Consider the following 26,536-nt stretch of genomic DNA (forward strand, 5'->3'; position numbering starts at 1 on the left):
TCTGTCTCTCTCCCTCTGTCTCTCTCCCTCTGTCTCTCTCCCTCTGTCTCTCTGTCTCTCTCCCTCTCCTTCTGTCTCTCTCTCTCTGTCTCCCTCTGTCTCTGTCTCCCTCCCTCTGTCTCCCTCCCTCTGTCTCCCTCCCTCTGTCTCTCTTCCTCTGTCTCTCTCCCTCTGTCTCCCTCCCTCTGTCTCCCTCCCTCTGTCTCCCTCCCTCTGTCTCCCTCCCTCTGTCTCTCTCCCTCTGTCTCTCTGTCTCTCTCCCTCTGTCTCTCTGTCTCTCTCCCTCTGTCTCTCTGTCTCTCTCCCTCTGTCTCTCTGTCTCTCTCCCTCTCCTTCTGTCTCTCTCTCCCTCTGTCTCCCTCTGTCTCTGTCTCCCTCCCTCTGTCTCCCTCCCTCTGTCTCTCTCCCTCTGTCTCCCTCCCTCTGTCTCTCTCCCTCTGTCTCCCTCCCTCTGTCTCCCTCCCTCTGTCTCCCTCCCTCTGTCTCCCTCCCTCTGTCTCCCTCCCTCTGTCTCCCTCCCTCTGTCTCCCTCCCTCTGTCTCCCTCCCTCTGTCTCTCTCCCTCTGTCTCTCTGTCTCTCTCCCTCTGTCTCTCTGTCTCTCTCCCTCTGTCTCTCTGTCTCTCTCCCTCTGTCTCTCTGTCCCTCTGTCTCTCTGTCTCTCTCCCTCTGTCTCTCTGTCTCTCTGTCTCTCTCCCTCTGTCCCTCTCTCTCTCTGTCTCTGTCTCCCTCTGTCTCTGTCTCTGTCTCCCTCTGTCTCCCTCTCCTTCTCCCTCTCTCTCCCTCTCTCTCCCTATGTCTCCCTCTCTCTGTCTCCCTCTCTCTCCCTCTGTCTCTCTCTCCCTCTGTTTCTCTCTCTCTCCCTCCCTCTCTCTCTGTCTCTCTCCCTCTGTCTCTGTCTTCCTCTGTCTCTCTCTCTCTCTCTCTCCCTCTGTCTCTCTCTCTCTCTGTATCTCTCTCCCTCTGTCTCTCTCTCCCTCTGTCTCTCTCCCTCTCTGTCTCTCTCCCTCTCTCTCCTGCTGTCTCTCCTTACTTAAGATTTCTTAACCTTTCTTAACCGTACAAAGATATGTAAATACGTCTGTGGGTGCTGTACCCCAGGAGTAATTTGAAAATGGCCAACAGTCATAAATAAAGTTATGTCTGTACATGTATTGTATCTGCAGTCTCCAGTCGTTCTGCTGATATAATAGATCAAGACATTAATTTATTTGCAAGTCATTTTCATTCAATATCTCTCCTCTACCTTTTTTAAAATCTTTCAGCTGCAACAGCCTCTCTGTTCTTCCTTTGTCCTATATCTTATTGGATTCCCTCTCCCTACTTGTACTTGTGTGTCCTCTGACAATATGTGTCTCTGTCTGACTCCTCTCTTTCTCATGAGCATCTCTTCTTCCATACTTGTCCTTGTTTTTCCTCTAAATGTCTGACTGGCTGTCTCTCTCCTTTGTCTCGCCTATGCCTCTCCTCTCTGTCTCTGTATCCTGAGTGTCTCTCCTCTCTGTCTCTGTATCCTGAGTGACTCTCCTCTCTCTCTCTGTATCCTGAGTGACTCTCCTCTCTGTCTCTGTATCTGGAGTGACTCTCCGCTCTGTCTCTGTATCCTGAGTGACTCTCCGCTCTGTATCTGGAGTGACTCTCCTCTCTGTCTCTGTATCTGGAGTGACTCTCCTCTCTGTCTCTGTATCCGGAGTGATTCTCCTCTCTGTATCCGGAGTGATTCTCCTCTCTGTCTCTGTATCCGGAGGGACTCTCCTCTCTGTCTCTGTATCCTGAGTGTCTCCTCTCTCTCTCTGTATCCTGAGTGACTCTCCTCTCTCTCTGTATCCTGAGTGACTCTCCTCTATGTCTCTGTATCTGGAGTGACTCTCCGCTCTGTCTCTGTATCCTGAGTGACTCTCCGCTCTGTATCTGGAGTGACTCTCCTCTCTGTCTCTGTATCCGGAGTGATTCTCCTCTCTGTCTCTGTATCCGGAGGGACTCTCCTCTCTGTCTCTGTATCCTGAGTGTCTCCTCTCTCTCTCTGTATCCTGAGTGACTCTCCTCTCTCTCTGTATCCTGAGTGACTCTCCTCTATGTCTCTGTATCTGGAGTGACTCTCCTCTCTCTCTGTATCCTGAGTGACTCTCCTCTATGTCTCTGTATCCTGAGTGACTCTCCTCTCTGTCTCTGTATCCTGAGTGACTCTCCTCTCTGTCTCTGTATCCTGAGTGACTCTCCTCTCTGTCTCTGTATCCTGAGTGTCTCTCCTCTCTGTCTCTGTATCCTGAGTGACTCTCCTCTCTGTCTCTGTATCCTGAGTGACTCTCCTCTCTGTCTCTGTATCCTGAGTGACTCTCCTCTCTGTCTGTATCCTGAGGGACTCTCCTCTCTCTCTCTCTGTATCCTGAGTGACTCTCCTCTCTGTCTCTGTATCCTGAGTGACTCTCCTCTCTGTCTCTGTATCCGGAGTGACTCTACTCTCTCTCTCTGTATCCTGAGTGACTCTCCTCTCCTCTCTATATCCTGAGTGACTCTCCTCTCTGTCTCTGTATCCTGAGTGACTCTCCTCTCTGTCTCTGTATCCTGACTGACTCTCCTCTCTGTCTCTGTATCCTGAGTGACTCTCCTGTCTGTCTCTGTATCCTGAGTGACTCTCCTCTCTGTCTCTGTATCCTGAGGGACTCTCCTCTCTGTCTCTGTATCCTGAGTGACTCTCCTCTCTGTCTCTGTATCCTGAGTGACTCTACTCTCTCTCTCTCTGTATCCTGAGTGACTCTCCTCTCTGTCTCTGTATCCGGAGTGACTCTACTCTCTCTCTCTCTCTGTATCCTGAGTGACTCTCCTCTCTGTCTCTGTATCCTGAGTGACTCTCCTCTCTGTCTCTGTATCCGGAGTGACTCTACTCTCTCTCTCTGTATCCTGAGTGACTCTCCTCTCTGTCTCTGTATCCTGAGTGACTCTCCTCTCTGTCTCTGTATCCTGAGTGACTCTCCTCTCTGTCTCTGTATCCTGAGTGACTCTCCTCTCTGTCTCTGTATCCTGAGTGACTCTCCTCTCTGTCTCTGTATCCTGAGTGACTCTCCTCTCTGTCTCTGTATCCTGAGGGACTCTCCTCTCTGTCTCTGTATCCTGAGTGACTCTCCTCTCTGTCTCTGTATCCAGAGGGACTCTCCTCTCCTCTCTATATCCTGAGTGACTCTCCTCTCTGTCTCTGTATCCTGAGTGACTCTCCTCTCTGTCTCTGTATCCTGAGGGACTCTCCTCTCTGTCTCTGTATCCTGAGGGACTCTCCTCTCTGTCTCTGTATCCTGAGTGTTTCCTTATCATGTCTCTCCTCTCTTTTTCGTCTCCACCCCAGGCCTGGCTGACTGAGATCCATGATTACACCCAGCAGGATGTGGTCCTGATGCTGCTGGGAAACAAGGTGAGGTTTCCTGGGATAGGCCTGAACCCAGACGGACACACCTGCAGCCACACCAGGCGGCAGCCAAGACACAACAGACACAACACAGACACAACACAGACAGACAGACACAACAAAAACAGACACAACATCCAAAAACAATAGTCAGAAGACAACTAAAACAACTGTACAGTATACATGTAGTCCAGGACTTGAAGGACCTATTCACAGTATATCCTCATAGTATAACACTAAATCTAGCTTTGAAGTGAGAATAGGCATTGGTCTGAAGCTCAAAAAGAAAGGAAATTCACACTAGCACCATAATACCTACTCCATCCATGCTCTACCAAGGTTTTCCAGCACACAGCTTTGACCTAATACAGTAGCCATGTTGGTCTATTGTACTGTAAAATTACAAGTAGGCAGGTTGCAATCAATCTGGTTTTAACATTGAGAATCAATCTGAGCCTACTTAGGAACCCGGCGTCCGGATTCACTTGTATATGTTCAATGAGTACTTCAGTGTCTAATTCCTGATTCAAAACTATGTGTCCATTGGAACAATAGTTATTTCTTTTTAATAAAGTATTTTACCTTTATTTAACTAGGCAAGTCAGTTACTAACATGTATTTTTAATGACAGCCTAGGAACAGTGGGTTAACTGGCTTGTTCAGGGGCAGAACGACAGATTTTCACCTTGTCATCTCAGGGATTTGATCTTGCAACCTTTCGGTTACTAGTCCTACACTCTAACCACTAGGCTACCTGCCGCCCCTAGTCTACTGGAATTGCTCCTATCCCTGACACATCTGCTGCCAGATGACAACACAGACACAACACCAGATCAGCACATATGCAGGGGGGATGTAACAAATCACTGCTACTTTAATTAAGTCCCATCCACATACTGCTAGAACAGGGAACAGATGCTTGGTCCGGAAGTTTAGTCTAATCTAAACAGTCCCCACACACCGGGAATCATCCCCCCATTAGAATGCTCACACATCATCTAGACTCATTAAGAATTCTAGGTCTGATCTCATATTCTGTACGGAATGTGTTGTTTTCCATTATGTAACCCCCCTGGTACAATGTGATTTTAAGACAAACCCTTGCATTGATGATAGTGAGACGGAGGACTGAGGCTAGTCGTGCCTGGTGGTGCTATCAGGGAATCTCTACCTTTCTCATCTCTCTCTTTTTCTCTTTCTGTCTTTCTTTTGGTCTCTCTCTCTCGCTTTTCTTTTTCTGATCTCTCCCCAGGCTGATGCCACGCAGCAGAGGGTGGTGAAGAGAGAGGATGGAGAGAGGCTGGCCAAGGTGAGTGTCACTTCAAAGAAATTAGTTAATACTAAGGAAGATGCTGATTGACTTAAGCAATGAACGACACAACAGTCCATTAACTGTTTCTCTCTCACTTTCTCTCTTATATCTTTGTCCCTTGATCTAATTCATATTGATTTTCACCATTGGGAGGAAAATGCACCATCTGCAAAAATCAAAGTTAAATATCAAGAACAAAGGCCAGATTTATGAGATATTACTTTACCATAGAACATGAATGTAGTCTGTCTGTGTACACTATCTTAGCACCAAAGATCACAGCCTGCTATCTTGCTTGTACAGGATGGACATCTAGTCTCCTTTTTCATGTTTTTGTATTTTCTCTATAAATATATGCATACAATACAACAGTGGGATGAGGAATATTTAGTTGAACTCAATTTCACAGTGATGCACTCTCAGATGAATACAGATACTGGTGCAAATAGGAACGTTGCAGGAAATGTGAATACACTTTCTTATTCCTCTGACTACTGCTGTGGAACACGGCTACAATACAAATATCAAGGTGCCTTGCAGACCTGGGTTCAGATACTATTTGAAATCATGTCAAATAGTTTCGATGGGCTTGATAGAGCTTGCTTTGCGCAAAAGAACCGATAAGAAAGTCCCAAAATTCCAAACCCCGCCCATCCGACTCTCCAGACAGGCTAAAGCAAACACTCAAACTGTTTAATAGACTTCAAATAGTATTTAAACCCAGTCTGGTGCATTCCTCTAGGGCTGATAGCATAAACCTGGAGAGAGGAACACATTAGCCTAGTCATTACTATGGAACTGGATGCTGAGACAAATCTCCCACGCACACCCTGCCTGAGGAATAGTTAGTCACATAGCTAGTATCCCAATCTGCTCATTGGAATGGTTCTGAAGGTGCACACCCAGCAGTACTATAGTCACCCCAGGACACATGTGTTGTAGTGTCTGTATGATTTCCCTGTGGGTCTCTGTGTTGTTGTGTCTTCAGGGTGCTGATGGTGAACGTTAATACGGGTTTATGCGCAATATTCTTTGTCATTAGTTGCTGGGCCTAAAACACACACATCATTTGCTAGGGGGCAACAATGGTCTCTAATACTGTTACCATTAGCAACAAAGTAACCCCATCCCCAGGCTATCAGGGTGGATCTCTATTGCTCTAGACTAGCTACAAAGACACTCAAGACAATGTGAATGTGGAGTGTTCAACTCAAGATGCCCTGCCTGTCTGTTTCTCTGCAGGAGTTTGGGGTTCCATACATGGAGACCAGTGCAAAGTCTGGCCTCAATGTGGAGTTAGCCTTCACTGCTGTGGCCAAGTGAGTATGAAACTACACAGGGGTCCAGTCCAGAAACAAGCCCTAGCCCCTGTCCTCTAGCCTTTAGCCCCTTACTCCTGGCCTCTAGCCTTCAGCCCCTGGCCTCTAGCCTTTATCCCCTGGCCCCTAGACCCTGGCCTCTAGACCCTGGCCTCTAGACCCTAGACCCTGGGCTCGAGCCTTCAGTCCCTGGCTTCTAGCCTTCAGTCACTGGCCTTTAGCCTTCAGCACCTAGACCCTGGCCTCTAGACCCTGGCCTCTAGCCTTCAGTACCTAGACCCTGGCCTCTAGCCTTCAGTCCCTGGGCTCTAGCTCCTAGACCCTGGCCTCTAGCCTTCAGTCCCTAGACCCTGGCCTCTAGCCTTCAGTCAATCAATCAATCAAGTTTATTTTATATAGCCCTTCGTACATCAGCTAATATCTCGAAGTGCTGTACAGAAACCCAGCCTAAAACCCAAACAGCAAGCAATGCAGGTGTAGAAGCACGGGTCTAAGCCAGTCCCTGGCTTCTAGCCTTCAGACTCAATACCCTGGGCTCTAGCCCTAGACCCTGGCCTCTAGCCTTCAGTCCCTAGCTTCTAGGCTTCATCCCCAATACCCTGGGCTCTAGCCCTAGACCCTGGCCTCTAGCCTTCAGTCCCTGGCTTCTAGGCTTCATCCCCAATACCCTGGGCTCTAGCCCTAGACCCTGGCCTCTAGCCTTCAGTCCCTAGCTTCTAGGCTTCATCCCCAACACCCTGGGCTCTAGCCCTAGACCCTGGCCTCTAGACTTCAGTCCCTAGCTTCTGGGCTTCATCCCCAACACCCTGGGCTCTAGCCCTAGACCCTGGCCTCTAGCCTTCAGTCCCTAGCTTCTAGGCTTCATCCCCAACACCCTGGGCTCTAGCCCTAGACCCTGGCCTCTAGACTTCAGTCCCTGGCTTCTAGACTTCATCCCCAACACCCTGGGCTCTAGCCCTAGACCCTGGCCTCTAGACTTCAGTCCCTAGCTTCTAAGCTTCATCCCCAACACCCTGGGCTCTAGCCCTAGACCCTGGCCTCTAGCCTTCAGTCCCTGTCTTCTAGGCTTCAGCCTCAATACCCTGGTCTCTAGCCCTAGACCCTGGCCTCTAGACTTCAGTCCCTGGCTTCTAGACTTCATCCCCAACACCCTGGGCTCTAGCCCTAGACCCTGGCCTCTAGACTTCAGTCCCTGGCTTCTAGGCTTCATCCCCAATACCCTGGGCTCTAGCCCTAGACCCTGGCCTCTAGACTTCAGTCCCTGGCTTCTAGACTTCATCCCCAATACCCTGGGCTCTAGCCCTAGACCCTGGCCTCTAGACCTCAGTCCCTGGCTTCTAGCCTTCAGCCTCAATATCCTGGCCTCTAGCCCTAGACCCTGGGCTCTAACCTTCAGTCCCTGGCTTCAAGCCTTCACCACCAAGACCCTGGCCTTTAGCCTTAGACCCTGGCCTCTAGCCTTCAGACCCTAGACCCTGGCCTCTAGCCACTATACCCTGGCATCTAGCCCCTGACCTCTAGCCCTTAGACCCTGTCCTCTAGTCCCTAGACCCTGTCCTCTAGCCCCTAGACCCTGTCCTCTAGCCCCTAGACCCTGTCCTCTAGCCGCTAGACCCTGGCTTCTAGCCCCTAGACCCTGGCCTCTAGACCCTGGCCTCTGGTCCCTAGACCCTGGCCTCTGGTCCCTAGATCCTGGCCTCTAGACCCTGGCCTCTAGCCCCTAGACCCTGGCCTCTAGCCACTAGACCCTGGCCTCTAGACCCTGCCCTCTAGCCCCTAGACCCAGGGATCTAGCCACTAGACCCTGGCCTCTAGACCCTGTTCTCTAGCTACTAGACCTTGGCCTCTAGACCCTGGCCTCTAGTCCCTAGATCCTGGCCTCTAGCCACTAGACCCTGGCCTCTAGACCCTGGGCTCTAGCCACTAGACCCTAGCCTCTAGCCACTAGACCCTAGCCACTAGACCCTGCCCTATAGCCTTCAGCACTGTGTTGATTAGTGGGATAGTTGGTTAGTTACTCTCTCTTGCTCACTCTCTATTAATTTACACTGTTCCACTTCCTCCTACTCGACTTCTCACTCCATTCCATCTCTTTGTCTCTTTTCCTCCCCCTTCTCATCTCTTCCTTTCTCTCTCAGAGAGCTGAAGCACAGGTCTATGAAGGAGCCCAACGAGCCCAAGTTTACGCTTCAGGACTACGTCAACAAGGAGATGAAGAGTGCTGGATGTGCATGTTAGATCACTCTCTGTGTGTGTACGTGTGTGCGTGCTAGCTCGTGTCTTGCTCCACGTCAGATGTATTACACTCATAAAAGATGATGTTATATGAGTACCTGCGGCCTCAGCCTGTGAGATAGAGAGCCAGTCATGTGCGAGATATACCTACGTCTCTAACCACACAGTTTGCCCTTCCTTTGTCCTCTCTATGCCCTCTGAAAGAATCCATTATGTCCATATTCTAAGGTTATCTGTGAGGCGTCTCTCTCCTCACCTCTCTTCCGTCTCTCCTCTCCTCACCTCTCTCTTTTCCTCTCCTTTCTCTCTCCTCCTGTTTTCTGGGACCCACTGCTCCACCTCCTTCTGCATCTGTGAATGTACTTCAATGTCCAGCCATGACTCTTACCCCATCAGTGCTGTCTGACACTCTTAACTTTACATCAGTCTGACCATGTTAACATGGTCAGACAGTCATGGTCAGACAGTCCTGGGGTTAACAGGGTCAGACAGTCATGTTCAGACAGTCATGGGGTTAACCGCATGACTGTCTGACCCTGTTAACCCCATGACTGTCTGACCATGACTGTCTGACCCTGTTAACCCCATGACTGTCTGACCCTGTTAACCCTAAGACTGTCTGACCATGACTGTCTGACCATGTTAACCAATGACTGTCTGACCCTGTTAACCCTATGACTGTCTGACCCTGTTAACCCCATGACTGTCTGACCATGTTAACAGGGTCATACGGTCATAGGGTTAACATGGTCAGACAGTCAAGGTGAGACAGTCATAGGGTTAACAGGGTCAGACAGCCATGGGGTTAACAGGGTCAGACAGCCATGGGGTTAACAGGGTCAGACAGTCATGGCGTTAACAGGGTCAGACAGTCATGGGGTTAACAGGGTCAGACAGCCATAGGGTTAACAGGGTCAGACAGTCAAAGGGTTAACAGGATCCGATAGTCATGGTCAGACAGTCATGGGGTTAACAGGGTCAGACAGTCATGGGGTTAACAGGGTCAGACAGTCATAGGGTTAACAGGGTCAGACAGTCATGGTCAGACAGTCAAAGGGTTAACAGGGTCGGACAGTCATGGTCAGACAGTCCTGGGGTTAACAGGGTCAGACAGTCATGGAGTTAACAGGGTCAGACAGACATGGTCAGACAGTCACAGGCTTAACAGGGTCAGACAGTCAAGGGGTTAACCCTATGACTGTCTGACCCTGTTAACCCCATGGCTGTCTGACCCTGTTAACCCCATGACTGTCTGACCCTGTTAACCCTATGACTGTCTCACCTTGACTGTCTGACCATGTTAACCCCATGACTGTCTGACCCTGTTAACCCCATGACTCTCTGACCCTGTTAACCCTATGACTGTCTCACCTTGACTGTCTGACCATGTTAACCCTATGACTGTCTGACCCTGTTAACCCCATGACTCTCTGACCATGTTAACCCTATGACTGTATGACCCTGTTAACCCTATGACTGTATGACCCTGTTAACCCCATGACTGTCTGACCCTGTTAACCCCATAACTGTCTGACCCTGTTAACCCTATGACTGTCTGACCCTGTTAACCCCATGACTCTCTGACCCTGTTAACCCCATGACTGTCTGACCCTGTTAACCCTATGACTGTCTGACCCTGTTAACCCCATGACTCTCTGACCCTGTTAACCCCATGGCTGTCTGACCCTGTTAACCCCATGACTGTCTCACCTTCACTGTCTGACCATGTTAACCCTATGACTGTCTGGCCCTGTTAACCCCATGACTGTCTGACCCTGTTAACCCCATGACTGTCTGACCCTGTTAACCCTATGACTGTCTCACCTTGACTGTCTGACCATGTTAACCCCATGACTGTCTGACCCTGTTAACCCCATGACTCTCTGACCCTGTTAACCCTATGACTGTCTCACCTTGACTGTCTGACCATGTTAACCCTATGACTGTATGACCCTGTTAACCCTATGACTGTATGACCCTGTTAACCCCATGACTGTCTGACCCTGTTAACCCCATAACTGTCTGACCCTGTTAACCCTATGACTGTCTGACCCTGTTAACCCCATGACTCTCTGACCCTGTTAACCCCATGACTGTCTGACCCTGTTAACCCTATGACTGTCTGACCCTGTTAACCCCATGACTCTCTGACCCTGTTAACCCTATGACTGTCTCACCTTGACTCTCTGACCATGTTAACCCCATGACTGTCTGACCCTGTTAACCCCATGACTGTCTGACCCTGTTAACCCTTTGACTGTCTGACCATGTTATCATTGACCATCTTGCTATGCGCTTCCAGAACCTCTCATGACCGCAGCTGCCCGTCTAGCTCACTCAAACTAGCTGATCTAGAACCACTCAAACTAGCTGATCTAGAACCACTCAAACTAGCTGATCTAGAACCACTCAAACTAGCTGATCTAGAACCACTCAAACTAGCTGATCTAGAACCACTCAAACTAGCTGATCTAGAACCACACAAACTAGCTGATCTAGAACCACTCAAACTAGCTGATCTAGAACCACTCAAACTAGCTGATCTAGCTACTGTTTTAGCCTATTTCTTTTTAAATGACTTTTTGTTGATTATTTTGCTTAACAAGCACCTTGAGATTCTGTCTGTAATGAAAAGCACTATAAAAGTGTAATCAATGATTATAATTATCCCTGGTTGACCCCATGACCCTTGCAGTCTACCTTCCTATCACCATATATCCTGGGCTATGTCCCAATTATCACTCCTTTCTCACAAAGTGTGCACTTGTTTACTTCCCTTCACTGATCTGAAAGGGTTAGTATGATTGGTATAGAAAAAAGATGATGGAAACTAGCCCGTACCTCCACCAATCCAATGCTTTTATATTTGTGGTAAGTAGTGAACAAGTGCACACTTCAGGAAAAATATGTTTATTGGGACACCCCTTATATCCCCTATAACTGAATGAATCCCCATCACTGTCTTACTCGGTTAAACTCAGCTGTCACTTCTCCTGCTTGATCCAACGTGTTCATAATAATAAGAAAAGGAAAAGTGAGAATGTCCCGCAGAGCTCATTGTATGAATGTATTCCTGTACAGTATCTGGATGAATGTATATATTGTATGTAGTCGAATGTGTAGTCAGGTCATTGTCAGTTGTCAGGCTGGCTCAGTATCACAGTACAGATGTAGGATCTTAATTTGAGCCAGTTCTTGACCGCAGGAAAATAATCCAGCAGCAACAGGAAATGTGTATTATTATGTGATTTAAAAATAATGGACATTTTTGTAGGGGTTGATACATTTTAAAGTCTGACATTTTAAAGTGGAAATTACAATCTTTAGAAGCCTTTTTAAACCTTGAATACATTACACATTTGCTTTTCCTGTTATGCAGGAAAATTCTCAGCGACAAAGAGTGATCAAATTTAAGATTCTACATCAGTAAATCGTATGTTCAGGCCTTTTCAGCTAACTTCAACTCACCAGCATTCTAATCTCCTACAGTAGTATTCATTTATAACAAGCATTTTGCTAAAGATCACCCATAAGCGAATGTAGTGAAATGTATATTCAATGTTAAAGTGAAGACATTGATGGAAAATGTTAGAAGTGTAGTGTCTTACCTGTCAATCAAAATAAAGGCAGATTTTAATTCAGTGGCAATTTCAATATCACTCTGAAGTCCAACAAATCTAAAGTAAATACAGTTTTAGAAATAGATTATGGTTAATGCATACATCTATTTTTCTGGTGGAAAAATACTTATTACGATGTACAAAATCTTGAATTTATTTAAATTGGCTTTTCCTGCCAGTAAATGTTTGGTTGAGCCTTCGGTCCGTAGATCTCTTGTAGTTGTGTTAAAAGTGTAGACCTAGCTTGATAACGAAGCTTTGAACCTAAAGAGAACTCAAATGAAGCAAATAAAAGCATTTTTTTGTGAATTTTGTCTAAAGTGTTGTACAGTAATTTGGAACGAAATATACAATAATGAAGAAAGGGGAAACCAATAATATGTTGCAATATCTTTATGACTAGGCTATTGTTTCATGTTGTTTGAATCATCAATACTCTTTTGCTGCCTATTTTTTGTAATATATGTATATGGTGAATGTTATGTATATAAAGTGTTTGTCATCTTTAAATGTTTAATCAGGGTCATATCTTTTGAAAATCTTCAAGGATTTTTTGTATTTACATTACATTATTTTTATTTTCTTTCTTAACCACAAATTAAGATGTCATGTTGTTTGATTCTCATCTTTTATCAGTTCTCGGTTAATAATCCGTATTTCACAAAGATCCTTCATGTTCTTTCAGTGTATTACCATCAACATCCATAGAAGCAGAATATTAAATGTACAGTATTTACATAACTTGAAATTAGATGTTCAGACAATGTATTGTTATACCTTCATGAGATGTTTTACTACTTTTCAGTGTGCAACGACTTTCTTCTCAAATTAAAGTTCAATACAATAAAGATGACAACAAAATACTAGTCATTGTTGATCTAATCCAATGTGTCTCAATCTCTTTTTGTCACTTCAAAAGAACACATTGGAAGTCATGGGAGTTTCTCAATTGGAGAAAAGTCTGTCCTCTTCTCGAATCCTCAGTACTTTTCTCTTTCATGACCCATAAAACGAAAAGTGGTCGCCATATGTAGACGAGTGTCGTTTTGTTAATAGGCGAACGGAGTAGTGTCCTCAATAGCCTTCTCCCAGCGAGGAAGCACAAATGTATCCTCTCGGCTCCGTATCGTAGAAGCGCTTTGAAATCCGCCACAAAATCAGCTGTTTTCTTCTCGGAAGAGAAACACATGCTCGCGTTTAAAACTATATGCTACTAAATCTGTTGTCTATAAAATGTCTGGCTACATTTCTTTTTAACACTTTACAGATATTTTGGGATTCCTCTCTAACTGATGGTGCACGAGTGAAGGGAAGTCTAATTTAATACAAACACGTGTCCACGTTTTCCACCAGGAGAGGGCGGCGTAGAGGACGCGAGGAGTCGAGCAAATCCAATTGAGATTCTCCCCATGTAAAAATCAGAATAAGAGTGTGTTCATAGTTTTGACTTTGTCTCCCTCTGCTGGTAAAGATAAGTTACAATATATGGATAGAACCTGTAGCCAGGATACCAAAAAGACATATTAGAATACTTTAGAAATTCATCCTTCCATGTTTTCCTTTTAGATGAGCAATTTCTGAAGTATTGGAACAGGGCCCATAACATCAACTGACATATTAAATAGTATTTCTGAAGTATTTGAACAGGGCCCATAACATCAACTGACATATTAAATAGTATTTCTGAAGTATTTGAACAGGGCCCATAACATAAACTGACATATTAAATAATAATAATAGTAATTCACAATTCTCCCTTTCAAATGTAGTCATTTACAGCTATAAAATACAAAATTTGGTTTCTGTACCTGCAGTGCTTGTCAGAATGTTAAGCTTCACAACACAAAGCAATAAATAAATGAATATACATCTGCACCAATACAAAGAAATGAACAAGGAAATACATCCACAGTATCAATGTCTGTTTTGGAAACACTAGAGAGACAGAGCAGTTATTATTCACTAGAGACACAAAATGGCCCTATCACATTCAGTCAGTTCCCACTGGCCTTGAAATGTATTATTCAGTCCAGTCTCAAAAGAGAAGAAGGAAAATATTCACTATCAACTATCAAAGCAGCATACCATTAGCTTGGTCCCAGATCTGTTAGTGCGGTTTTGCCAACTTGAGAATGGCCCTAGCACTTGTCAAGACCGCATTAACAGATCTGGGACCAGGTTAGTATATCATGTCATTTAACAAACAAGGTCCACATCACACTCGTACAATCAGTCCAGGAGCCAACATTACACATATACCAGCTGTATCTCTTTTGTAAATGGTCAAGTTATTTTCTCACGACAACTGTAGGACAGTTAGGAGAACATTCATATGACTTTGCATTGGGCCGATTTACTGAACCTTCTCATCAATGACCTCAAATACTAATCTGCACTATACTGCCTTTGCACTATGTACACCTCTGTACACCACAGTATCCACAGCAGGATCCCTCCCTCTGCTTATATAGATATAGCCCCTCTGTAAATGGTCTATTCCCACTGTAATCAGCCTATACTCCAGTGTGATGTTTTATGGTTACTGTTCCGATGTCTATGTGTCTGTATTCTGTGTGTATATTGTCTACTGCTGGCAGCACCAAGGCACATTCTGGGTATGTGTAAATGTACTTGGTGAATAATGGTGATTCTGATTTGTATGAAATGGCCCCCTGTTCCCTATAGTGTACTACTACTAGCAGAGCCCTATAAAGGTGCTTTATAGGGAACAGGGTGCCATTTCAGATGTACTCCTGAGTCCAACGACGCAGAAAGATAAAGTGACTAAGAGGGTGGAGTTGGCACAAAGCTGAGTCTGGAGATACATGAGGCAGGGTCATAGAGATGAATAGAGGGTGCACTTGCCAGAAAATCTGTTTTATCATGTGCAGCGCCTAGTGCTGAGCGATTAATCGAAATGACGGTTATTTTTCGTTTATTAAACAACTAATTGACCGACATCGGTTAAATGATTTGAATTCCATTTTGTTCGGGTTACACAGTTTCTCTAGAGATAAATTGCATACAGCCTGAACTGTGCAATATAGTAGGGAGTTGTAGTTTCCAACAGGGCTAATATTCTACATAGTTTAGTGCATAAAACATGGTAATTAACTACAATGACCATAATCCATTGCGAATCTTCTTGTCCTATCTGTGTTTCTTTTACAACTGCTATGGAAGAGACAGAAGAATGTGTGATCGTGAGGTGATATAGAGAGCAGCTGCTGCTTCACAAGGTATGTCTACCTGAACATACATGATCTAAGTGATTGATAGTTGGTATTCAGCAGTCATAAAGTATGCCTTATTTACTTTAAAGAACTACTAAAATTGGGATTTTGTCAGACAGCATAGGCAGCAGCTCTATAGAGATGAAATGATGACTTGGAATGAAATAATAAAGTAATCAAATGAAACAAATGTAATACACAACTTAATATTTGATTAAAGTAATGTGAATAAATGATGGGTAATAAAAGTGATAAGCAGTAATGGTCAGTCACTACCTTCATGGGAATTTTATTAATTTGTTTTATTCTGTGTTGTTACAGTATTCAACCCACATTATGAATAGCGCATTTAATGTAAAAAATACTTGATTATTTTCTTATCTAACCGAAACCGAACCGACCTCAAAAAGCACTAATCACTCAGCACCAGCAGCGCCATTGAAGGGTGTAACGGCGGTCCTCCTCCTCTTCATCTTCGGAAGAGGAGGAGTATTGAGGGAACCAAGGCGCAGCGAAGTTTGAACACATATTTATTTAACAAAATAAGAAAACGATCGTGAACCTAAATAAACGATGTGCACACACAGGCTACAAACGTTTAACATAGACACGAACTTGTATAAACTAACAAAACAACAAAACGGTGTAGACAGACCTATACGACGAACTTACATCAAAACAAGAAGAACGCACGAATAGGACAATTAGACTACACAAACCGAACAAACCGTAACAGTCCCGTATGGTGCAAACAATTACACAGACACGGAAGACAATCACCCACAACGAACACTGTGACAACGCCTACCTAAATATGACTCTTAATTAGAGGAACGCCAAACACCTGCCTCTAATTAAGAGCCATACCAGGCAACCCAAAACCAACACAGAAACAGAAAACATAGAATGCCCACCCAACCTCACGTCCTGACCAACTAACACACATAACAAACTAACATAAATAGGTCAGGAACGTGACATAACCCCCCCCATAAGGTGCGAACTCCAGGCGCACCAGCACAAAGTCTAGGGGAGGGTCTGGGTGGGCATCTAACCACGGTGGTGGCTCAGGCTCCGGGCGAGGTCCCCACCCCACCATAGTCAATCCCAACCTCCATCTACCCCTAAAAATGTCCACCCATATCCCACAAAATCCTCTTTGTAACATCCATGACAGGGACAGCACCGGGACAGAGGAATAAATCAAGACAGAGGGATAGATAAGAATAAAGAGGTAGATCAAAATAGAGAGGGAGATCATAATAGAGGGGCAACTCCGGACTGAAAGGCAGCTCCGGACAGAGAGACAGCTCCGGACTGAGGGGCAGTTCTGGGTATATAGCCATTTCTGGCTGAAGGGCAGCTCCTGGCTGACTGACGAATCTGGACGCTCATGGCAGGCTGACGGCTCTCGACGCTCATGGCTGGCTGACGGCTCTCGACGCTCATGGCAGGCTGACGGCTCTCGACGCTCATGGCTGGCTGGCGGCTCTCGACGCTCATGGCTGGCTGGCGGCTCTGGCAGATCCTGTCTGGTTGGCGGCTCTGGCAGATCCTGTCTGGTTGGCGGCTCTGGCAGATCCTGTCTGGTTGGCGGCTCTGGCAGATCCTGTCTGGTTGGCGGCTCTGGCAGATCCTGTCTGACGGGCGGCTCTAGCGGCTCCTGTCTGGCGGGCGGCTCTAGCGGCTCCTGTCTGGCGGACGGCTCTGTAGGCTCATGGCAGACGGGCGGCTTTGCAGGCTCATGGCAGACGGGCGGCTTTGCAGGCTCATGGCGGATGGCTCAGACGGCGCTGGGGAGACGGATGGCTCAGATGGCGCTGGGGAGACGGATGGCTCAGATGGCGCTGGGGAGACGGATGGCTCAGATGGCGCTGGTGAGACGGATGGCTCTGGCCGGATAAGGCGCACTGTAGACCTGGTGCGTGGTGCCGGAACAGGAGGCACCGAACTGGATACACGCACTACAGGGAGAGTGCGTGGAGGAGGAACTGGGCTCAGGAGACGCACTGGTAGCCTAGTGCGTAGTGTAGGCACTTTAGGTACTAGGCTGGGGCGGGGAGGTAGCGCTGGAAATACCGGACCGTGGAGGCGTACTGGCACTCTTGAGCATTGAGCCTGCCCAACCTTACCTGGTTGAATGCTCCCGGTCGCCCAACCAGTGCGGGGAGGTGGAATAACCCGCACCGGCCTATGTAGGCGAACCGGGGAAACCATGCGTAAGGCAGGTGCCATGTATGCCGGCCCGAGGAGACGCACTGGAGACCAGACGCGTTGAGCCGGCCTCATGACACCTGGCTCAATACCCAATCTAGCCCTACCAGTGCGGGGAGGTGGAATAACCCGCACTGGGCTATGCACTCGTACAGGAGACACCGTGCGCTCTACTGCGTAACACGGCGCCTGCCCGTACTCCCGCTCTCCACGGTAAGCCTGGGAAGTGGGCGCAGGTCTCCTACCTGCCCTAGGCCCACTACCTCTTAGCACCCCCCCCAAGAAATTTTTGGGTGTTACTCACGGGCTTTTTGGGCTTCCGTGCAAGACGCGTCCCCTCATAACTCCGGTTCCTCTCTCCGGTAGCCTCTGCTCTCCTCAGTGCCTCCAGCTGTTCCCATGGGAGGCGATCCCTACCAGCCAGGATCTCCTCCCATGTGTAGCAACCTTTCCCGTCCAATATATCGTCCCAAGTCCATTCCTCCTTCTTTTCCTGTCCCTTACTCCATTTACTCCGCTGCTTGGTTCTGGAGATTTGGTGGGTGATTCTGTAACGGGGGTCCTCCTCCTCTTCATCTTCGGAAGAGGAGGAGTATTGAGGGAACCAAGGCGCAGCGAAGTTTGAACACATATTTATTTAACAAAACAAGAAAACGATCGTGAACCTAAATAAACGATGTGCACACACAGGCTACAAACGTTTAACATAGACACGAACTTGTATAAACTAACAAAACAACAAAACGGTGTAGACAGACCTATACGACGAACTTACATCAAAACAAGAAGAACGCACGAATTACACAGACACGGAAGACAATCACCCACAACGAACACTGTGACAACGCCTACCTAAATATGACTCTTAATTAGAGGAACGCCAAACACCTGCTTCTAATTAAGAGCCATACCAGGCAACCCAAAACCAACACAGAAACAGAAAACATAGAATGCCCACCCAACCTCACGTCCTGACCAACTAACACACATAACAAACTAACATAAATAGGTCAGGAACGTGACAAAGGGTATGTAGTCAACTTGGTGGGACTTCCTATGAGTTAAGGAGGTCAATCTAAGGGCTGTCGTTCTCCTCTTCCTCGGACGAGGAGAGGAGAGAAGGATCATCAGACCAAAATGCAGCATTCGGGAAATAAGCCATCTTTTTATTATTAACGACGATGGCAACACGAAAAACAAAACACTTTCAAAATTACAAAACAAGAAAACGACGTAGACGAAAAAACCTGAACATGAACTTACTAAACTAAAACGTAAAACTCACGGACAGGAACAGACTACATCGAAACGAAACGAACAACCGAACAGTCCCGTATGGTGCAAGACATAACACAGATACGGAAGACAATCACCCACAAACAAACAGTGAGAACACCCTACCTAAATATGACTCTTAATTAGAGGAGAACGCAAAACACCTGCCTCTAATTAAGAGCCATACCAGGCAACCAAAACCAACATAGAAACAGAAAACATAGACTGCCCACCCAAAACACACGCCCTGACCATAAACACATACAAAATAAACATAAAACAGGTCAGGACCGTTACAGAACCCCCCCCTCAAGGTGCGAACGCCGGGCGCACCAGCACAAAGTCCAGGGGAGGGTCTGGGTGGTCAGTTGACCACGGTGGTGGCTCAGGCTCTGGACGCTGTCCCCACACCACCATAGTCACTCCCCGCTTCTGTCTTCCCCTCCCAATGACCACCCTAAAACTAACATCCCCTAAATGAACGGCCAGCACCGGGAGAAGGGGCAGCACCGGGAGAAAGGGCAGCACCGGGACAAGGGGTAGCACCGGGACAAGGGGTAGCACCGGGACAAGGGGCAGCACCGGGACAAGGGGCAGCACCGGGACAAGGGGCAGCACCGGGACAAGGGGCAGCACCGGGATAAGGGGCAGCACCGGGATAAGGGGCAGCACCGGGACAAAGGGCAGCACCGGGACAAGGGGCAGCACCGGGACAAGGGGCAGCACCGGGACAAGGGGCAGCACCGGGACAAGGGGCAGATCCCGGCTGAGGGACTCTGGCAGATCCCGGCTGAGGGACTCCGGCAGGTCCCGGCTGAGGGACTCCGGCAGGTCCCGGCTGAGGGACTCCGGCAGGTCCCGGCTGGACGGCTCCGGCAGGTCCCAGCTGGACGGCTCCGGCAGGTCCCGGCTGGACGGCTCCGGCAGGTCCCGGCTGGACGGCTCTGGCAGGTCATAGCAGGACGGCTCTGGCAGGTCATAGCAGGACGGCTCTGGCAGGTCATAGCAGGACGGCTCTGTAGGAAGGAGAAGGAGAGACAGCCTGGTGCGTGGTATAGGCACTGGCTGCGCTGGAGAGGAGGAAACAGCTGGAGAGAGAACCCGGAGAGACAGCCTGGTACGGGGGGCTGCCACCGGAGGACTGATACATGGAGGTGGCACCGGGTCTACCGGACCGTGAAGGAGGACACGTGCTCTTGAGCACCGAGCCTGCCCAACCTTACCAGGTTGAATGGTGCCCGTAGCCCTGCCAGTGCGGCGAGGTGGAATAGCCCGCACTGGGCTATACTGGCAAACCGGGGACACCATTCGTAAGGCTGGTGCCATGTATGCCGGCCCGAGGAGACGCACTGGTGGCCAGATGCGTTGGGCCGGCTTCATGACATCCAGCTCGATGCCCAACTTAGCCCTCCCAGTGCGGCAAGGTGGAATAGCCCGCACTGGGCTAAGCACGCGTACTGGGGACACCGTGCGCTTTACCGCATAACACGGTGTCTTACCAGTACGACGCCTTCTACCTCCACGGTAAGCACGGGGAGTTGGCTCGGGTATCCTACCCGGCTTTACCACACTCCTCGTGTGCCCCCCCCCCCAAGAAATTTTTGGGTCTGACTCACGGGCTCCCAACCGCGTCGCCGCGCTGCCTCCTCATACCAGCGCCTCTCAGCCTTCGCTGCTTCCAACTCCTCCTTGGGACGGCGATATTCCCCTGGCTGAGCCCAAGGTCCTCTACCGTCCAGGATCTCCTCCCAAGTCCAGGAGTCCTTGTTGCTCTGTTGAGCATTCCCTTGCCGCTTGGTCCTCGTTTGGTGGGTGATTCTGTAAGGGCTGTCGTTCTCCTCTTCCTCGGACGAGGAGAGGAGAGAAGGATCATCAGACCAAAATGCAGCATTCAGGAAATAAGCCATCTTTTTATTATTAACGACGATGGCAACACGAAAAACAAAACACTTTCAAAATTACAAAACAAGAAAACGACGTAGACGAAAAAACCTGAACATGAACTTACTAAACTAAAACGTAAAACTCACGGACAGGAACAGACTACATCGAAACGAAACGAACAACCGAACAGTCCCGTATGGTGCAAGACATAACACAGATACGGAAGACAATCACCCACAAACAAACAGTGAGAACACCCTACCTAAATATGACTCTTAATTAGAGGAGAACGCAAAACACCTGCCTCTAATTAAGAGCCATACCAGGCAACCAAAACCAACATAGAAACAGAAAACATAGACTGCCCACCCAAAACACACGCCCTGACCATAAACACATACAAAAACAACATAAAACAGGTCAGGACCGTTACAGTCAACATAATTCTGGGCTCTCTTTCCAACTATACTGAACAAAAATATAAATGCAATATGGTCCCATGTTTCATGAGCTGAAATAAAAGATCCCAGAACTGTTCCATATGAACAGAAAGCTTATTTCTCTCCAATTTTGTGCACACATTTGCTAACATCCCTGTTAGTGAGCATTTCTCCTTTGCCAAGATAATCCATCCACCTGACAGGTGTGGGATATAAAGAAGATGGTTAAACAGCATGATCATTACACAGGGGCACCTTGTGCTGGGGACAATAAAAGGCCAATCTAAAATGTGCACTTTTCTCACACAACACAATGGCACAGATGTCTCAAGTTTTAAGGGACCATGCAATTGGCATGTTAACTGCAGGAACGTCCACCAGAGCTGTTGCCAGTGAATTGAATGTTCATTTCTCTACCATAAGCCATCTCCAACGTTGTTTTAGAGAATTTGCCAGTATGTCCAACCAGCCTCACAACCACGCCAGCCCAGGACCTCCACATCCGTCTTTTTCACCTGCGGGTGATGAAATGGAGGAGTATTTCTGTCTGTAATAAAGCCCTTTTGTGGGGAAAAACAAATTCTGATTGGCTGGGCTCCCAAGTGGGTGGGCCTGTGCCCTCCCAGGCCTCCCATGGCTGCGCCCCTGCCCAGTCATGAAATCCATAGATTAGGGCCTAATTTATTTATTTCAATTGACTAATGATCTCTGTAAAATCGTTGAAATTGTTGCCTGTTGCGTTTATATTTTTGTTCCTTATATATGGGCAGGATTTGGGGTAAGGCGGAGTAGAGGAGTATGGCAACAGGACAGTAACACCACACTGTAGTCCTCTCTCCCTCCTCTTTTACTGCTCTGTGTGGTTTATCCTTAACTGTATATATATTTTTCTCCTTATGAGGAGGAGAAGGATCCTATTTGTCTGTCTTCATCCAGGGGATATGTCCAGCCTCCCTCTTTTTCCTTATTGTCCTCCTCTTCTCAGGGCTTGTGCTTAAAGTTGGCCTCCACTAGAGAGTGAGAGAGAGAGAGACTAAATCAGTCACTTAACCAGGTACCAGGAGAAATCAACTGTGTAAAATAGAGTGGTTCAGCTCCACATAAACTGTCATAGCCTCTACTGCCATGAACTCAGTGGAAGCACATAGCTGTCAATTCACCAATCATCAGAAGGGCATCAAATGTATTGGCGAGAAATATCCACCAACGGAAGGTGATTAGGTCACTATTAGTATGCTGGACACCTTACTCAACATATCACCCATAGTAAAAGACCCCAAATATTATTCAACTAAGGGGCAGCAGGTAGCCTAGCGGTTGAGAGTGTTGGGCCAGTAATCAAAAGGACGCTGGCTCGAATCCCCATGCCGACTAGTGGGAAAATCTGTCTATATGTCCTTGAGCAAGGCACTTAACCCTAATTTCTCTTATAAGTCGCTATGGATAAGATTGTCTGCTAAATGTAGAAAATGTATATGTTTTCCTTGGACAAATCCTGGGTAAAGCCATGTGAATGGTTACCTGCATATTCCTGGGGCAGCATAGGTCGATTCACCAAACCCTGAAAGGCAGCCATCCAATCCTGCTGCTCCTCCTCGGTCTCGCACGTAAACAGGAACTTCCTGTCGGGCGTTACTATGGTGATGCCAAACTGCCAGTGGTAGCCCTGGGTGGATGGGGGAAGGCCGGGGAGCACAGTGTAGCTGTTCTCCTTACTACCAATGAACACCTCACCGCGCGCATAGGCATCCTCAGAAAGAAACAGAGAGGAGACTCAGTGTGTGGGAGAGGGGGAGAGGTGTGTGTGTGTGTGTGTGTGTGTGTGTGTGTGTGTGTGTGTGTGTGTGTGTGTGTGTGCGTGCGTGCGTGCGTGCGTGCGTGCGTGCGTGCGTGCGTGCGTGCGTGCGTGCGTGTGTGAACGTGTTTAACTATACTTGTGGGGACCAGAAGTCTCCATAAGAATAGTAAACAAACCAAAATTTGACCAACTGGGGACATTTTGTTAGTTCCCACAAGGTCAAATGCTATTTCTAGGGGGTTTAGGGTTAAGGTTAGAATTAGTGTCAGGGTTAGAATTAGGTTTAGGTTCAGGGTTAGGAGCTAGGGTTCATTTTAGGGTTAGGGTTAGATTAAGGGTAAAGGTTAGGTTGTTTGGTTAGGGTAAGGGTATGGGTTAGGGTTAAGTTTAGGGTTAGAGGTTAGAGAAAATAGGATTTTGAATGGGACTGAACTGTGTGTCCCCAAAAGGTTAGTTATACAAGACTGTGTCTGTGTGCACCTGTTACGTGTATAATGTGTTTGTCTGACCAGCCACATTGTATATGAGGTCCAATAAATCATTTGGGTATGTTTGTTTGCATAATATGGCATGCAAATAACATTAATTCAGTACCACTGTACTATAAGTGCCATACTGCTTTATATGACTTGTCATAAGAACCAATGAACTGCTTATAATGGGTATTATGCATTTATTATCAATCAGAGCTGTTATCAGTCATTTTGGAGCCTGTTGAACCGTAAGCCCTAAATAAAGTGTTACTAATAGTACTGAAATGGTACAGCACCATCTCTTTGACCCATATGACATGGCACCTCATTCACCCACTGACTATCTTACCAGAGGACCCTTGAAGTACATGAGTCTCCTGTCATCCATAGTGAACCATCTCTTCTTGAAGCCCTCTGTGTGCTGTAAGAGGGAAACAGGAGACAGAGGTTGAAGGAATTAAAGAGGCTGTACAGAAGTTCAGTTGTTAATGATTCACCTAAATATATTGTCTTTCTGTCCAATGAGGTCATTTCTGGGCAATATGTCTGTCTATTTAGGGGAGACCTTTTAGTTCCAGAGCCCCCCCCCCCCCCCCCCCCCCAGAGGCAAAAGATCCGTATAACCTCTTTAATGAAGAGAGTACAATAACAGTACTCTTGTAACTGTAAACGGTTGTTTACAACCGTGATAATGCACTATTATTGTACTCTCTTAACTAATGGCTTTCTTTGCTTACATACAGGATCACATACTGGAATAACAATACATTATCCACACCAAGCAGTACAAGGCAATCATTAAGCTCACAGGCCCTGAAAATATACTTGGCTGCGGTTGTACATGGCCATTATTAATGCGGTAGGTTTGTGTGGTACAAATTAAACCCCATTCGCAGTGAAACCTGATGGGCTGATGAAGTTAGAAGCATTAAGTGCTGTGTCACAAAGTAACTAAAGTGTAAGTAACTAAAGTGTAAGTAACTAAAGTGTATGTATTAAAAGACTTCACCTTTGGACCCGTCTTCTCCATGTAGCCTTCCTTGATGTAGTTTCGTGTTAGCTTTGGCACCAACTGGACGAATACATGAGAAGAAGGAGAAATGTTTTATTCTGTGACCATGTGAGGGTGTGTGTAGCCAGTCCCAATTCCCTCGCTACCCCTTCCCATTGGCCCTAAGCCTTGGCCTAAGAAGATGCACCCCTGGGATATGCAAACATTGAAGGGTTATGGACAAGGAGAAGGGGTAGGGAGCAGAATTGTGCCAGCTGTATATAAAGCTGTGTATACTAGAGAGGAAGGGACTGGGGGATTAATGAGAGAATGATGAGATAATGAGAGAGACTCACATCAGCGTGGTGGGCCCCAGGGAAAGCGACCTGTAGGTAGTGAAATCTGGCTGCTCTGATGGCGTTGAACCAGTCCACCATTTCCTTAAAACACAACAGACATGCTAACATGATCTGGGTCCTGTTCAATGGGCATGAAACGGAAGGCAACCTTTTGTGCTACCTACACTGAACACGACCCAATCTCCATACACACTGACACCCGATAGAGACTCTTTCCTGGCAATAATCCACCATTACTGTGAACAGCAGTCGACTGTGATTTCAGAATATTTCCTACTGGGTTTAGGGTGCATTTAAAGGCATGCAATTGCAACGTATGTCCTGCAGAGGGAAATATACTCCTGCTCAGCTGCCAGCCGCTTCACAACACAAATGCTTCTGACAGTTGATAGACAGTCCACTCCTGGGTGGTGTTCTCCAGGAAACAGAAGAAAATGCTTTAAAACTGAGTGAACCAGGGAGGTACTTACTGAACTTGACCAATAACAAATGCTCATTTATGTTTTCCGTTGAAAAATGTTTTGCTACAGTGTGCTAAACAAACATGACCAAGATGAATGTAATTTCGTGGGACTGCTGTGAATGCAAATGAACCATTCCGGAGCATGCAGATATCCAGAGCAAGTCAAGAGAATGTACTTGATATGGGACTGTTGACCTGCAATACTCAGGGTCGTGTTCATTAGACACCAAACAGAAGAAAAACGAACTGGAACAGGGAGGGACTACTTCAACTCATCCAATAAGAGACGTCATTTTCGTTTCTAGATCCGAATGTTCTTTTTTATTCTGTTGTGCACCCTAATGAACATGAGTCCAGGAGTCGACTGTACATTCCTGACTGTCTCTTTGTGTCCAGCAGCAGCCAAGCGAACACCCAATGACCACACAACATTGCCTCAAATTAGTTCACCTCACCTTGCCATCCTTGTGGTAGACAAAGATGTTCCTAGTGCTGTTGTCCTTCAGATAGGTGACCTGCAGGCCGTGGGGCTGGCCTATCTTCCCAGGCTGGAAGGAGGCGTTCAGGGTGTGGATCTTCATCAGAGCCTTGGGCTCTCTGGCCTGTACAGGGAGAGAAGGAAGGGGGAGGAGAGTAATCATCATCATCATCACTGTCATCATCATCACCACCATCATCATCATCATCACCACCATCGTCATCATCATCACCACTGTCATCATCATCATCATCATCATCATCGTCATCATCATCACCACTGTCATCATCATCATCATCATCATCGTCATCATCATCACCACTGTCATCATCATCATCATCGTCACCAACATCATCATAACTACCACCATCATCATCCTCACCACCACTACCACCATCATCATCCTCACCACCACTACCACCATCATCATCATCATAACTATCACCATCATCATCCTCACCACCACCACCATCATCATCATCACCACCACTACCACCATCATTACCACCACCACCATCCCCATCATCATCACCTCCACCATCATCATCACCACCACCACCATCAAATCAAATCAAATCAAATGTATTTATATAGCCCTTCTTACATCAGCTGATATGTCAAAGTGCTGTAAAGAAACCCAGCCTAAAACCCCAAACAGCAAGCAATGCAGGTGTAGAAGCACGGTGGCTAGGAAAAACTCCCTAGAAAGGCCAAAACCTAAGAAGAAACCTAGAGAGGAACCAGGCTATGAGGGGTGGCCAGTCCTCTTCTGGCTGTGCCAGGTGGAGATTATAACAGAACATGGCCAAGATGTTCAAATCATCACCACCACTACTACCATCATCACCACCACCATCATTATCATAACAACCACCATCATCATCATCACCTCCACCATCATCATCACCACCACCATCATCATCACCTCCACCATCATTATCACCACCACCACCACCATCATCATCATAACCACCACCATCATCATCATCACCTCCACCATCATCATCATCACCACCATCATCATCATCACCCCCACCATCATTA

At 47.1% G+C, this 26,536-nt stretch overlaps 2 protein-coding genes across 5 annotated transcripts in view; one reads left to right on the forward strand and one right to left on the reverse strand.

Moving 5' to 3' along the window:
- The first annotated feature begins 3,227 nt into the window (after positions 1-3,227).
- Positions 3,228-9,056, forward strand: LOC129833839 (ras-related protein Rab-26-like). Its single transcript, XM_055898665.1, has 4 exons — positions 3,228-3,404; positions 4,651-4,707; positions 5,953-6,029; positions 8,168-9,056. Exons 1-4 carry the CDS (start codon positions 3,306-3,308, stop codon positions 8,265-8,267), a joined length of 333 nt encoding a protein of 110 aa, XP_055754640.1. The 5' UTR covers positions 3,228-3,305; the 3' UTR covers positions 8,268-9,056.
- Positions 9,057-15,630: 6,574 nt separating this feature from the next.
- Positions 15,631-26,536, reverse strand: part of LOC129833837 (arf-GAP with dual PH domain-containing protein 1-like) — a 42,446-nt gene continuing 31,540 nt past the window's right edge. For all 4 annotated transcript variants that reach the window (XM_055898664.1, XM_055898661.1, XM_055898662.1 and 1 more), the window contains 6 exons: positions 25,470-25,616; positions 24,549-24,632; positions 24,211-24,273; positions 23,551-23,622; positions 22,452-22,680; positions 15,631-21,940 (listed from right to left, as the gene is read on the reverse strand). In XM_055898664.1, coding sequence (XP_055754639.1) covers positions 21,912-21,940; positions 22,452-22,680; positions 23,551-23,622; positions 24,211-24,273; positions 24,549-24,632; positions 25,470-25,616 — 624 coding nt within the window. In that variant the 3' untranslated portion in view covers positions 15,631-21,911. The remainder of the gene's footprint in view (positions 21,941-22,451; positions 22,681-23,550; positions 23,623-24,210; positions 24,274-24,548; positions 24,633-25,469; positions 25,617-26,536) is intronic.

Source organism: Salvelinus fontinalis, chromosome 34 (assembly GCF_029448725.1).
Source record: "Salvelinus fontinalis isolate EN_2023a chromosome 34, ASM2944872v1, whole genome shotgun sequence".
Lineage (NCBI taxonomy): Eukaryota > Metazoa > Chordata > Actinopteri > Salmoniformes > Salmonidae > Salvelinus > Salvelinus fontinalis.

What these genes read in the sequence shown, in the direction of transcription:
- LOC129833839 (XM_055898665.1), top strand. Translation starts at nt 3,306, where the DNA reads ATGTCTCTCCTCTCTTTTTCGTCTCCACCCCAGGCCTGGCTGACTGAG. An exon ending in TGATGCTGCTGGGAAACAAG is followed by an intron (nt 3,405 to 4,650) that starts GTGAGGTTTCCT and finishes ATCTCTCCCCAG; the next exon opens with GCTGATGCCACGCAGCAGAG. An exon ending in ATGGAGAGAGGCTGGCCAAG is followed by an intron (nt 4,708 to 5,952) that starts GTGAGTGTCACT and finishes GTTTCTCTGCAG; the next exon opens with GAGTTTGGGGTTCCATACAT.